The sequence below is a fragment of the Zalophus californianus genome, chromosome 11, assembly GCF_009762305.2.
Source record: "Zalophus californianus isolate mZalCal1 chromosome 11, mZalCal1.pri.v2, whole genome shotgun sequence".
NCBI lineage: Eukaryota > Metazoa > Chordata > Mammalia > Carnivora > Otariidae > Zalophus > Zalophus californianus.
Window position 1 is genome coordinate 55,379,150 of NC_045605.1, and position 13,451 is coordinate 55,392,600.

Genomic DNA, 13,451 nt, shown 5'->3' on the forward strand with positions numbered 1-13,451 from the left:
GAGGGGGGGAGCTCCTGGCCAGTAGGTGCTGCTGATTGCAGGGCTCTGCAGGAGCTATCACTGTGAAAGCAGACCAAACTGTAAGATCTGGGCACTAGAGGAAGCTTCATGCACTGTCAGAGAGACACTAGATAAGCCACTTGTACTGCAAGAGCCAGGCACTGCAGGAGCCACCAGGCCAGCACCCCAGAACCAAGAAAGAAAACCCCTCCCTCTTGCAATGTCTCTCCAGTGCCCTCTACTGGCAAAGTTTAACATTCAGCCAGCTAGCAAAGGAAACCTATTTAAAGGGCCCAGGTCCATTTTCACAGAGCATGCAAGGAATCAATCTGGAGCTGACGGATAATAAGTTGATACCTAGCACAACCATAAAATTATGTTTTCATTAATCATGGCTGGGTATAACTATGGTTGCTGAAGGTTCCCCCAAATACCAAAATGATAAGAATGGATTTTTTAAGATGGTAAAATGGTCTTTCCTCTTTTTTCTGTATTTTCTACAGTGTAGTTATATTGTTCTTATAGTTTAGAATTAAAATAATAATATAAATGAATGACAGAAAATGAAGGCTAAATTACTTCTAGTTAGAGTTTAATTGGGTTTGGGATACTCCCAGAAAATTCAATTAAAAGTTTTTTTACCAGAAGTAAAAACTAGAGATTCATTCATATACCACACAATAAGTACACTAAAACATTCAAGCAAAAAAATATTTTTTTTCAAAGAGGGAATCCTACTTGAATATAGACTTAAGGAATTTTTTTAAATCTGACTACAATATTTTCATACCCATGAACACAATTTCTTTGTATTCTCCCACCAAATAAAAATGAGACGTTAACAACATTCCCATAATTTAGAGTTTCTTAATAAGTAAAAGCAAATTTTGGTAAATGAAAAGAAAACTCTAATATCAAAAGCAAAGGAAAGAAAGTCAGGGGAAAAGGCAATATGCAAAGGTAAATTTTGGAGAAACAGTAGGGAGATGTTTGCCTCAGCATGACAGTAGGTGGAGCCAGTGCGCTCAGCAGTCTTAAGGGTTCTGAATTTTGCCTGATATAAGAAAGCCCTGGGGCAACTGGGTAAACGTTGAGAGCTCAATTATATTTTCAAGTGTATAACCACCACCCAGAATGGAAGATAAAAAAATAGAAGCATTAAAACCTGGTGAAGCTGAAAAAATGATAGGTATTACTTCATTGCCACTGTGAGGAGCCCTCCTGCACAGTCAGCAAATGATCTCTGTGAGAGCAGTAAACTGGTTTGAGCTTGAAAGCAACCCGACACTTTCCCCAAAGCAAGTTCATTTTGTCAAATATTTTACTGCTTATACAAATGTTCAAATCATGTTAAAGATTCCCAGAACTTCAGAGACTTTGGAGCTGAAAGAAGACAGGCAGATAATCTCATTTAATCTCCTCAATTTGTATCAGGCAACATTTTATTCATACCACTTTCTAGTTGTGTTAACTTGGGAAACTTACTTATGTTTAAGACTTAGTTTCCTGGGACTCCTGGCTGGCTCAGTTGGTTAAGCGGCTGCCTTCCGCTCAGGTCATGATCCCGGGGTCCTGGGATCAAGCCCGCATCCAGCTCCTTGCTCAGCGGGGAGCCTGCAGCTCCCCCTGCTTGTGCTCTCTAACAAGTAAATAAATAAGATCTTAAAAAAAAAAAAAAAAACAGTTTCCTGACCTGTAAAATGGGGGGACCCAAAATATTTAAATTCTTTAAAGAAGTATAATGAAAACAATAAATGTGACCCCAAAAGACAATTTCTGATATTACAAAGATCCACTGAACATTATATAGGAATTCCTACAATCTTGCTATGTTAAGAATTAGGTGCTGGAATTTAAGAAACACCAGAAAGGGAAAGGGAAAGGGAGGGAGGGAAAAATAAAATAAAATGAAATCAGAGAGGGAGACAAACCGTAGCAGACTCTTAACTATGGGAAACAAACCGAGGGTTGCTGGAGAAGAGGTGAGTAGGGGGATGGGGTATCGGGTGATGGGCATTTAAGGAGGGGACTTGATGTAATGAGCATTGGGTGTTATATGCAACTGATGAATCACTAAACTCTACCTATGAAACTAATAATACACTATGTTAATTAATGGATATAAAATAAAAATAAAATAAAATAAAAATTAAGTGCTGCCTGGGAATTGTCTTGGTACTTAGATCAGCTCAGAACAGTTGTCAGAAGGGAGAAAGTTTGCCTTCCAATTAAAACAATAACAAAGAAAAACAAAGAAAATTGTAGTATAAGCTGTTTCACCCAGAGTTTTAAAAAAATCACACAAATGCATATTACAGTATTAGGTACTCCTTAGTAGCTTTTAAGACAGATATCAGAATAAAAACAGGAAACCAATACAGGTATGTCTTACTTTAAAGAATTTTAAGTACAAATTCAGTTCAATTTGACAAACATTTATTAAGTACTTCCTATGGGTAAGTCACTGAGATGCGAGATGAGAAGAAAGGTTTAGCAGGTGAATAACCCTGGTTCCTGTTCCAAGAAAATATATATACAATTTAGTAGGAAAGAGAGACAGGTAACCAACTAGCAAGGGAGAATGGCAGGACCAATGAGCACCCAACAACATACTCAGGGGAAGGGAGGGAACCCAAGAGGAGATTCAGAGGAGCTAGCACTGGAGCTATGCCTTGAAAGAAGGAAACATAAGAAGTATTTATATCACTACTAATACAAGAGTCATTCTATTTTCTTTATAGAGTGAATATAGTAGCTTCAAAAAATTATTTAATTTATGAAAACTGGTTTTACATTATGTTTTAAAACATACATTCTATTTTCACTTTACTGCATGTATGTTATAATAAAAATAAAACTTAAAACCACTTATTATAAAATAATAAAAATGAAAATGTTCATATTAAGTTCAAGAGGAAGTACATTTTAGGTTTGGGAAGAAAGGCTAAGTACATAGTGGTCTCTTAAAGAGATAACAGAAGACCTTGGGAGCTCCACATTAGTTACGGCTCAGGTAAACTATAGTCCATTAAGATGGAGGTCACAGGGAAAGGGACAGACTCATAGCAAAAAAAGAATATTATCTTTATATAATGCTGCTTTGAAGAAGGCTCAAAAATGAGAGCTAAACAGTGAGAATAAACAATTAACAGAAAAGAATGATACAGAAGACATGAATTAGAAGAACAAGGGAAATAAGATGGTCCTGATCTCCCTGGAGAAATACTTAGTGAAATGAAGATTTCAGATTTATCCAAAGGTCAAAAAAGGGAAAGTTTCCAAACCATATTCAGGATGAAGAGGCATTTTGAAATAACAAAATCAGAAAATGATTATTTTTCATTGAAACTCTTTTCAGGCCCCAACTCAGTAAGTTTTGCTTAGTCACCCTACTGAAAATGATCGCTCCCTCTTATAGCACTGACTGTTCTAACCCCTCCTCTGGCACTTAGTACAGATTGCCCTGCACAGATAGCTCTCTTTTCACTAAATCTGAATACAAGTATTTACATCTATCATCTTATGTTAAATTTCTTAAGAGCAGCAGCTTTACATTTATTCACTCATTCAAAAGCAAGTCTTTACTGAATGTTTACTATGAAAAGCACTATAATGGAATACAAAGGAAAACCAGACAGACTCTGCCCTCATGCAAATTAAACTAGTGCCAAATTTACATAATAGTAAAGATATTCAAAAACTAATAGACATTATTTTAGAAGCAGTTCAATTATGATGCAATGGAGTAGTTCTTTACTCACAAATTAATCTCATGTATCAGATTTATCCTTTACTCAAAACTAGTCTCACTATAATTTTTCACTCACTCTTCATTTACTGAAATGCATCAGTTAAAAATCATGACTATACCAGAAGGAAACATCAACAAAACTAAAAGGCAGCCTATGGAATGAGAGAAGATATTTGCAAATGACATATCTGATAAAGGGTTAGTATCCAAAATCTATAAAGAAGTTATCGAACTCAACACCCAAAGAACAAATAATCCAGTTAAGAAATGAGCCAAAGACATGAATAGACACTTTTCCAAAGAAGACATATAGATGGCTAAAAGGCACATAAAAAGATGCTCAACATCACTCATCATCAGGAAAATACAAGTCAAAACCATCATGAGATACCACTTCACACCTGTCAGAATGGCTAAAATTAACAACACAGGAAACAGATGTTGGCGAGGATGCAGAGAAAGGGGAATCCTCTTACACTGTTGCTGGGAATGCAAACTGGTACAGCCACTCTGGAAAACAACACAGAGGTTCCACAAAAAGTTAAAAATAGAACTACCCTATGATCCAGCAATTGCACTGGACTAGGTATTTACCCAAAGCATACAAAAATACTAACTTGAAAGAATACGTGCACCCTGATGTTTATAGCAGCATTATCAACAATAGCTAAATTATGAAAAGAGCCCAGGTGTTGTCCACAAAAGCCAAATTATGGAAAGAGCCCAAGTGTCCACAGATAGATGAATGGATAAAGAAGGTGGGGGGGGGGGGGGTGGGGTGTGTGTGTGTGTGTGTGTGTGTGTGTGTGTGTGTGTGTGTGTGTGTGTGTGTGTGTGTGTGTGTGTGTGTGTGTGTGTGTGTGTGTGTGTGTGTGTGTGTGTGTGTGTGTGTGTGTGTGTGTGTGTGTGTGTGTGTGTGTGTGTGTGTGTAGATGTAGACTAAGCCACCCAGGTGCCCTAAGCACCAGGTGTTTGTAACTCTTGAATCACTAAATTCTACACCTGAAACTAATATTACACTGTATGTTAACTAACTGGAATTTAAATAAAAACTTGGCGGGGGTGGGGGGGGTGCGCCTGGGTGGCTCAGTCGGTTAGTGTGAGCCTTCGGCTCAGGTCATGATCTCAGGGTCCACGTCAGGGTCTCTGCTCAGTGGGGAGTCTGCTTCTCCCTCTCACTCTGTGCTTTCCTTCTTTCTCTCTCTCTCAAATAAATGAATAAAATCTTTAAAAATAAGAATTAAAAAATAAAAACTTGGAAGAAAGGGGTGCCTGCGTGGCTTAGTAGGTTAAGCGTCCAACTCTTAATTTTGACTCAGGTCAGGATCTCAGGGTCATGAGATTGAGCCCTGCATCAGGCTCTGCAGTCAGCGGGGAGTCTGCTTCTCTCTCCCTCAGCCCCTCCCCCCTCATGCTCTCGTGCTCTTTCTTTCTCTCTCTCTCAAAATAAATAAATCTTTAAAAGAAAAAAAAAACCAACATAGGGGCAACTGGGTGGCTGTCGGTTAAGCATCTGCCTTTGGCTCAGGTCATGATCCCAGGGCCCTAGGATCAAACCCCAAGCCAGGCTCCCTCTGTCCCTCCCCGTTCATACACACGCCCTTGCCCCTCTCTCCCTCTCTCTCTCTCACTCTCTAATAAATAAAATCTTTAAAAATCAATCAATAAAAACTTGGAAGAAAAAACCAATTAGCTTAAATAACACAGGTTTCACAATAAATTATTTGACATAGTGTCTAGTGAGTTGTAATCTACAGAAGACTTCCAAGTGCAGAAACAATAACCATGAAACAATACAAAAGTTGCTAGACAGGGTATATTGGTATTTCTCCTAAGAACAGGTTCCTAGCCCAATCTGTTATAAAGAATGTTTATTTCCTGAATTTGTACCTCAAAATATATCACCATGGGGAGGGGAGGGTATCATTAAAGTGGCTGGAGAAGCTTTAAATAACTGGGATATTAAACTGGCTGTGTAACATCCCAGTTACTTACTGATACTACAATGATCCATTCCTCCTGTAGGAACAGTTGACAAAAACAGAGAAAACTGAAATTCATTAAATATCTATTTTGTGCCAGATACTATACAATGACCTTTAATTACAGAAACTGTACAATCCAGAAAAAAGAATAATGTAACAAATACATCCCCCACCTACAACTGATCATTATTTACATTTTGCCATGTCTGCATCAAGCTTTTTATTTTAATAAAGTAAATGAACTATTACTGATATAATCAAAGTCAACCATCTCTCCAGTCCAATCCCCCTTCACACATTTCCAGAGGTAATGGCTAGTGTTAATTTGGATGCATAATTGTAATTCATTTAAAAATTATTTTACATATATGTATGTCCATAAACATATAGTTTTGCTTTGTGCTTTTTATTTTTATCTAAATAGGATAACTCTGTATCACTTGGCAGTTTTTATCAATAAAAATTACAGTTGAGAGAGCCAGTAGATAATTACAATAGTTCATTCCTTTCAACTGCTGTACAGTATGCTATCATAGGAATATACCAAATTTTATTTATTTATCTACTCCCATACCACTGGACATTCTAGGTTGCTTCTATGTTCTGTTTTTTTATTAAACAATACTTCAGCGAACATTTTTATGTACATTTATACAAGTATCTTGCTTATTGCTTTATATGCATATAAAACAGACTTCCGGGATGCCTGGGTGGCTCAGTTGGTTAAGCAGCTACCTCCACCTCAGGTCATGATCCCAGGGTCCTGGGATCGAGTCCCACACATCAGGCTCCTTGCTCAGTGGGGAGCCTCCTTCTCCCTCTGCCTGCCTCTCCCCCTGCTTGTGCTTCTGTGTCTCTATCTCTCTGACAAATAAATAAAATCTTAAAAACAAAAAACAAAAAAACAAAACAACCAGACTTCCTAGTTGGGGAAGAAGAAAAAGAAAAGAGGAAAGAGATGGAAAAGAGTCCTGAGCTATCACAAGAGGCAGAAGGGCCATGAGCAAAGGGTGGGAATGTTCACTAGAATTCCCTTACATTCATCCTCACTATCACTGCCATATTTCAGGCCCTCTTATCTTAACTTGTATGAGGTTTAAAAAAAAAAAAAAAACAGGTAAAGTAAGTGAAAAGTAAAAGAACATATGTTCCATGTATTACTTCATATGACGGGGGTGAACAAATATTTTTTCACTTTTGATAGAGAAATGGAGGCTTGATGTATTTTTTTTAATTTAAAGTAAGCTCATATAGATTAAAAATAGTTTATCTTCTAAATCACTTTTTAAAGAATGGAAGTATTCATTACCTTCATTGAGAAAATCAGGCCACAAAATGATACAAGGCATAGTCATATATTTTTATTTTAAAAATATGTGTGTGTACAGAGAGAAAAAGAGAGAGAAGACAGTATAGAGGATGTACAGCAAACAATTAACTGCTCCTAAGAAATGGCTCACGAAGTCACAGGTGTGGATGCCACAGGAGTTGGGTAGCACAGAATCTAAGCCACCGCCTATGCAGATCAATAGTGCCTCATGGGCTTGCTTGGGCCAGGTCTGATTTTTACATTTCATTTTGTAATGTAATGCTGAGCAGAGTGATTACTGGTGCTTTTCATTTTCTTTTTCTGCTTCTTTGTATTTTCTACATTTCCCTTCACAACATTTTGAAGAGCTGAATTGTTTAAGTACTTGTCCAAGTCTAAACTATATACTTCATGAAGATTTCACCAGTTTCTCCCAGGCTTAGCACTGTGCCTGGCATACTGAAAGTAACCAATCAATATTTGCTGACTGATTCAAAATTTTCCACAATAAGAAAGTAATTACTCTCTAATAAGAAAAACAAGAAAAGTGGTTTCCACAAAGAAATCCATATGAACATAATTTTATGAACATATGAACATAATTTTAACATCAATTAAAAAAATACAACATACCATAATGGAAGTTCATAGAAAATGGTATCAATTCATTAACCCTTGGCTTGGTATAACTGATGAAAATTTCACAGAAGAGATGATATTTCAGTGTGCCTTAAAGGGTAAATAGGAGTTAAACAAGTGCAGAGAACAATATTCGAGGCAGAGATAGCACACGAATGTACAAAGCAAGAAAGAACATGGTGTGCCTAGGAAACCATGACAAGTAACTTTTATTAAGTCTAGGAGGCAAGCTGTAATGGGAGGTACATACAGCTACTCTGATAAAGTGGAACAAATATAAACATGCACAACATGTCTATGCTCTCCCTACCAAACTGCACAAAGTCTGAAATCTATTCCAGAGAGAGCAAATGGGGAGCAAATGATGCAGAAGAATGATAAAGAGACAAATAACTTTTAAGTTATAAGATAAACTTGAGAGACTGGATATGGTAGAAAGGGGACAAAATAGGATATGACTGCAATAATCCAAATAAGTGATGATAAGGAACTGAACTAAGATGGCTGTGAGATGGGAGAGAGGGAAGAGAAGGCATGAATGACTAAGAGAGTTTTCTATGATGAAAGAATATATTACCAACTGATTACACAAAAGGCAACCAAACGCATGCAAATACATAACTTTGCTGAAAAATGAGTAAAATGTCTAAAGTGTTAAGAAAGTTACCCACTTTCTTTCCATAGAAGGAGGAAATAACTAAATATGCAGGACCATCATCATAAATAGTCCCAAAACAGATTTTTCATTATAATTAAATAAGGTGCTTAGCATGGTGGTTGACACACAGTAAGTGTCAATAAATACAACCTGTTATGTTAATATTGTTTTTAACGTTGTCAAAAAAGGCCACAAAAGGAAGTAATTTTTCCCTAGAAATCTGTATATTCTTTAACAAGTAGTGGTTCCTCCTTGAAACACTTTTATTAAAATTTTAAATTTTTAATTGAAATATAGTCAACATTAATGTTAGTTTCAAGTGTACAACACAGTGATTCAACAATTTTATACATTACTGAATGCTTCCCATGATAAGTGTATTACAGTATTATTAACTGTATTCCCTACGCTGTATGCCTCTTAAAATCTTTTCACGAGTTCTCAGAATTTAAATCTTCCCTGTTGCCTACGGCATAAATACTTTCATCAGATCTAATTGCTGAAAAAGTCATTAAATAAAAGAGGAAGCACATAAAACTATTCAGCAGTGGTAGGGAGGTCATCAATGAGGATTTTAAACATGTCTGTGCAAAGTATGGCCCATTATCTGAAACAAATTCTATCTTCTTACTTCCTGCCAAAATACTGAATACTTTCTTGGCTGTCGGCTCCGAACCCCAACAACACACTCCAAAACACATCACTAAGACTGACACTTGCCAAGTTTTGGTATACTATCAAAGAAGAACATCCACAATTACCTAGAAAGGCTATTATTAAAACAGTCCTCCCTTTTCCAACTACATATGTCGGTGTAAATCCTAAATTTCTTTATACACTTCAATTGAAATAACATATTACAACACAGATAAAATGCAGAAGTAGATATGAGAATCCAGTTGACTTCCATTAAGCCAGACATTAAAGACACCTCCAAAAACTGTAAAGCAATGCCTCTTATCACTAAATTTTTTGTTTTTTTCATAAAAATGTTATTTATATTAATGATTTTTTTTTTAAGATTTTTATTTTATTTACTTGAGAGAGAGAGAAAGAGAGGGCAGGCAGGAGTTGGGGGGGCAGGCAGAGGGAGAAGCAGGCTCCCCCCTGATCAGGGGGCCCAACGTGGGACTCGATCCCAGGATCCCGGGATCATGACCTGAGCCGAAGGCAGACGCTTTACCGACTGAGCCCCCCAGGCGCCCTAATGATGTAGTTTTTGAATGTTGGTGAGGTCTGGTGCCAAATGCCAAGAAGTAATTTTTTTTTTTTTAAGATTTTTATTTATGAGAGAGAGACAGAGCGAGCACGAGCAGGGGGAGGGGCAGAGGGAGAGACATAAGCTCTTCTAACTGAGCTAGCCAGGTGCCCCAAGAGCTTTAATAATCTGTCCCTAAATCACTTTGCCATTACCACCATGTGTTCTTTGCACAACCATATTAGATTATCTGTTCCCCAGAAAAGCTCTGCACTTTTATCATATATGGATTTGAACATATTGTTCCCTACTTTAGGTACATAAATATAATAATTAAATACATCAAATATTACTGAATGCCTACGTGGCTAGGCACTTTACGTTTTACCCATCATTTAAAACCATCTAAATTGTTACTTCCTCAGTGAAGCCTTAAATAAGCAAGCAGGAAATCACCTAGACTGTGACAGAGTTAGGTGCTTACTCCCCTGCCAATACCACTTTGTTGATTTTCTGGTTTTTTCTTCACTAGTCTTTCTAGTTGTCAAGGATGATGTCTTAATGCCAATTCCAAAGGCATACCATATACGTATCTTGTACATAGTAGGCGCTCTGAATATAATTGTGTACGATAGGGTCAATTTACAGCTAGACTGGGAAAACTCTATCTTCATCTCTGAGGACATCTGGGTATCTGGCTCTTGGACAAGATAAGGTCAATTAGATTTATGATGTGCTGTTTAAAGTCCAAAACCCCCAGGTGACCTGTAAACCAGTTTGTTTACTGACAGGTTTTCACCTGATAGAACTGGTTAGCCAGCCTGGCTTGACTACATGACCAGAGCAACACAAAAATACCCCACTATGAACTGCCTTGAGCTCTCCACAACCCAAGATTTATTACACAGATCTTGGTGGTTCAATCCAGGGATGAAATGGACCTGTATATAAATTAGGATTCCAGACAGTTTCCCCTTGATGTCCCCCACATTCCTAATGCTTGCACTCTCTCTTTCTCTTGCTACACCATATCCCTTAACTTTAAAGAAAAGCCTTAGGTGAATATGCTCTATGGAGACTCATGAGTCCTTTCAAATACCCAAACTTGTGAGATCTTTGCAATACTATTTTCTGTACACTTTCATGAATGTAAAAATAAGCCATATGGTTCAGCTCATATCCTTGTCAATCTTAACAAAAATTTCTGTATTTTATACTCCTATATAGTCTATAAATACTTTCACATACACTAACATTAAATTCCCAAAGTAACCCTGTTAAGAAGTAGACTAGAGAAACCCAGACTCAAATGATTAAATGACTTCTCCACTTTTGCTCAACCAGTAAGGGGCAGAAATGGACTCAAGCCCAAGGTATAGATAGGTCTATCAATTAAACTAGGCTGCTTCCCAAGTCTGCAGCAATTACATGCCTATGCTATTATTTGAGGGCTTAAGGTAATATCTCTACATCTTGATGAGACTTATTGAAATAAGTTCCAAAGGCATCTGTATCCATCTATCTAGTAAAGAGGTTAATAATAATACATAATGTTGGTATCAAGAGGTTGAACCTATTCATTCCTTCACTCCACAATTATATGAGCACCAATTATGAGGCTTAGACACCGTGTTAGGTAGAGCTTAGTTGTAGCAAAAAATGAGACTTTTAAAACAGAAAAATGAATACTTTTTCAGTTCATGGAGGAAAAGGAAGTTTAAATTTCAGTACATAATCTGATATTCTAAATTCTTAAGAAAGCCATTACCCAACATTTTATATGGTACTTTAGAGTGCATAAGGTCATTATTTTGTTTAACTTAATCCTCAAAACCAACCTAAGTATTTTTAATCAAATCTGACAGCTAAGAAAGTGAAATCAAAATTAAGCAATTTGTCCTAATATATACAAGATCACACAGCTTGAACAAGGTAAAGTCGGGATTCAAATGCAAGGGTACTAATAATCTGTTTTCTTTCCATTTTTATAAACTATTTCGTATTCTTATGTTGATTTGGATTGAAATGTCCTATTACATTTTTTTAAAAATCCACAAGATGAGGGGCACCTGGGTGGCTCAGTTGGTTGAGCATCTGCCTTCAGCTCAGGTCATGGTCCCAGGGTCCTGGGTTTGAGCCCCACATCGGGCTCCCTACTTAGCAGTCTGCTTCTCCCTCTCCCTCTGCCCCTCCCCTCACCATGCCCTCTCTCCCACTCTCTCTCAAATAAATAAATAAAATCTTTAAAAAAAAATCCACAAAATGAGGGGCCCCTGGGTGGTGCAGTTAGTTAAGCATCCGACCCTTGGCTTTGGCTCAGGTCGTGATCTCGGGGTCGTGAGATGGGAGCCCCAAGTTGGGCTCTAAGCTCAGTGAGGAGTCTGCTAAGGTTTCTCTTTCCCTCTCCCTCTGCCCCTCACTGCACTCATTCTCTCTCTGAAGTGGATGAATGAATCTTAAAAAAAAAATCCACAAAATGAAAAAAATTAAGTAAAACATTTTATCATAATTATGAATAGTTTACAATTTAAAGTAAAATAATTTAAATGTCTTAGTGATTTTATCTCTTTCTAATTGATGGTTATAAATATGTTTCTTATATATTTATTGAATTATATATCTTTAACCTGGGAATTTTAGTTTTCTGGAAAATGAAATAAAAATAATTCATTTCTTTTAGTCAGCTTCCAAATCAATATGAATAATGAAAACAAATCATTGAGATATGTATCTTCTAAATATGAAAAGCTATCTGAGCTGTGGAATTGTTTTTGAAAATGTATAATTAGTTGTTAATGTTTAGCAGTATCTCATTCTTTAACAGTGTAAGCAACTAAATACTTGCTCCAATAGAACACATTAAGTAAAATAAAAGTTTATGAATTTATTTCATTTAAAGTCTTAACCAGTGCTTAATTTAAATCAAATTCCTAAGCAGTAGAGAAAAAATTAAAGACTATAAAAGGCAAGTTTTTTGGGGCACCTGGGCGGCTCAGTCATTAGGTGTCTGCCTTCGGCTTGGGTCATGATCCCAGGGTCCTGTGATCAAGCCCCTCATCAGGCTCCCTGCTCAGCGGGAAGCCTGCTTCTCCCTCCCCCAATCCCCCTGCTTGTGTTCCCTCTCTTGCTGTGTCTCTCTCTGTCAAATAAATAAATAAAATCTTTAAAAAAAAAGACAAGTTTTTTAATTTTTTGAATTCCCAAATCTCTCAAATGCATTGTTCTAGGGATGCCTGGCTGGCTCAGTCAGTTAAGCGTCGAACTCTTGATTTCAGCTCAGGTCATGATCTCAGGGTTGTTAGATCAAGCCCCTCATCACACTGGGTGTGAGGCCTGCCTAAGATTCTCTCTCTCCCTCTCCCTCACCACACCCCCAAAAGAACTGTTCTAGTGCTAGTTCTACCCAAATAACTTTGGGTCAATTTCCACTGGAACAAGACTTTTTTTCAGAGTATTCATTGCCTAAGTGTCAGCTTTATTTATTTATTTATTTATTTATTTATTTGACAGAGAGAGACACAGCAAGAGAGGGAACACAAACGGGGGAAGTGGGAGAAGCAGGCTTCCCACCGAGTAGGGAGCCCAAAGCAGGGCTCAATCCCAGGACGATGGGCTCATAACCTGAGCCAAAGGCAGACGCTTAACAACTGAGCCACCCAGGCACCCCTGAGTGTCAACTTTTAAAGGTCTAAAAAAAAAAACTGCTTTAAAGAAAACCAGAGAAAATGAGATAGGTCAGCCAAGACAAGTGTCCCATGTAGCAAACAAAGGTTTCTCTGTGATCCAACTAAAACAGCAATGCTCTTACAACCACACATACACATAACTGGAATATTTCCATGGTCTTTTCCATTAACCTTTAATCTAAATACGGACTTTATTTTAAAGTTGATTTTTATTTTAAAAAAGAA

The 13,451-nt window shown here is 37.2% G+C and overlaps 1 protein-coding gene across 2 annotated transcripts in view; it reads right to left on the reverse strand.

Moving 5' to 3' along the window:
- The window catches only part of ACER3 (alkaline ceramidase 3), a 163,022-nt gene that overhangs the window by 129,042 nt on the left and 20,529 nt on the right, over positions 1-13,451 (reverse strand). Inside the window, exon 2 of one of the 2 annotated variants that reach the window (XM_027581223.2) lies at positions 8,739-8,746. The exons of the other annotated variant lie outside the window; for it this stretch is intronic. Coding sequence (XP_027437024.1) covers position 8,739 — 1 coding nt within the window. The 5' untranslated portion in view covers positions 8,740-8,746. The remainder of the gene's footprint in view (positions 1-8,738; positions 8,747-13,451) is intronic. 2 annotated transcript variants of the gene reach the window in all.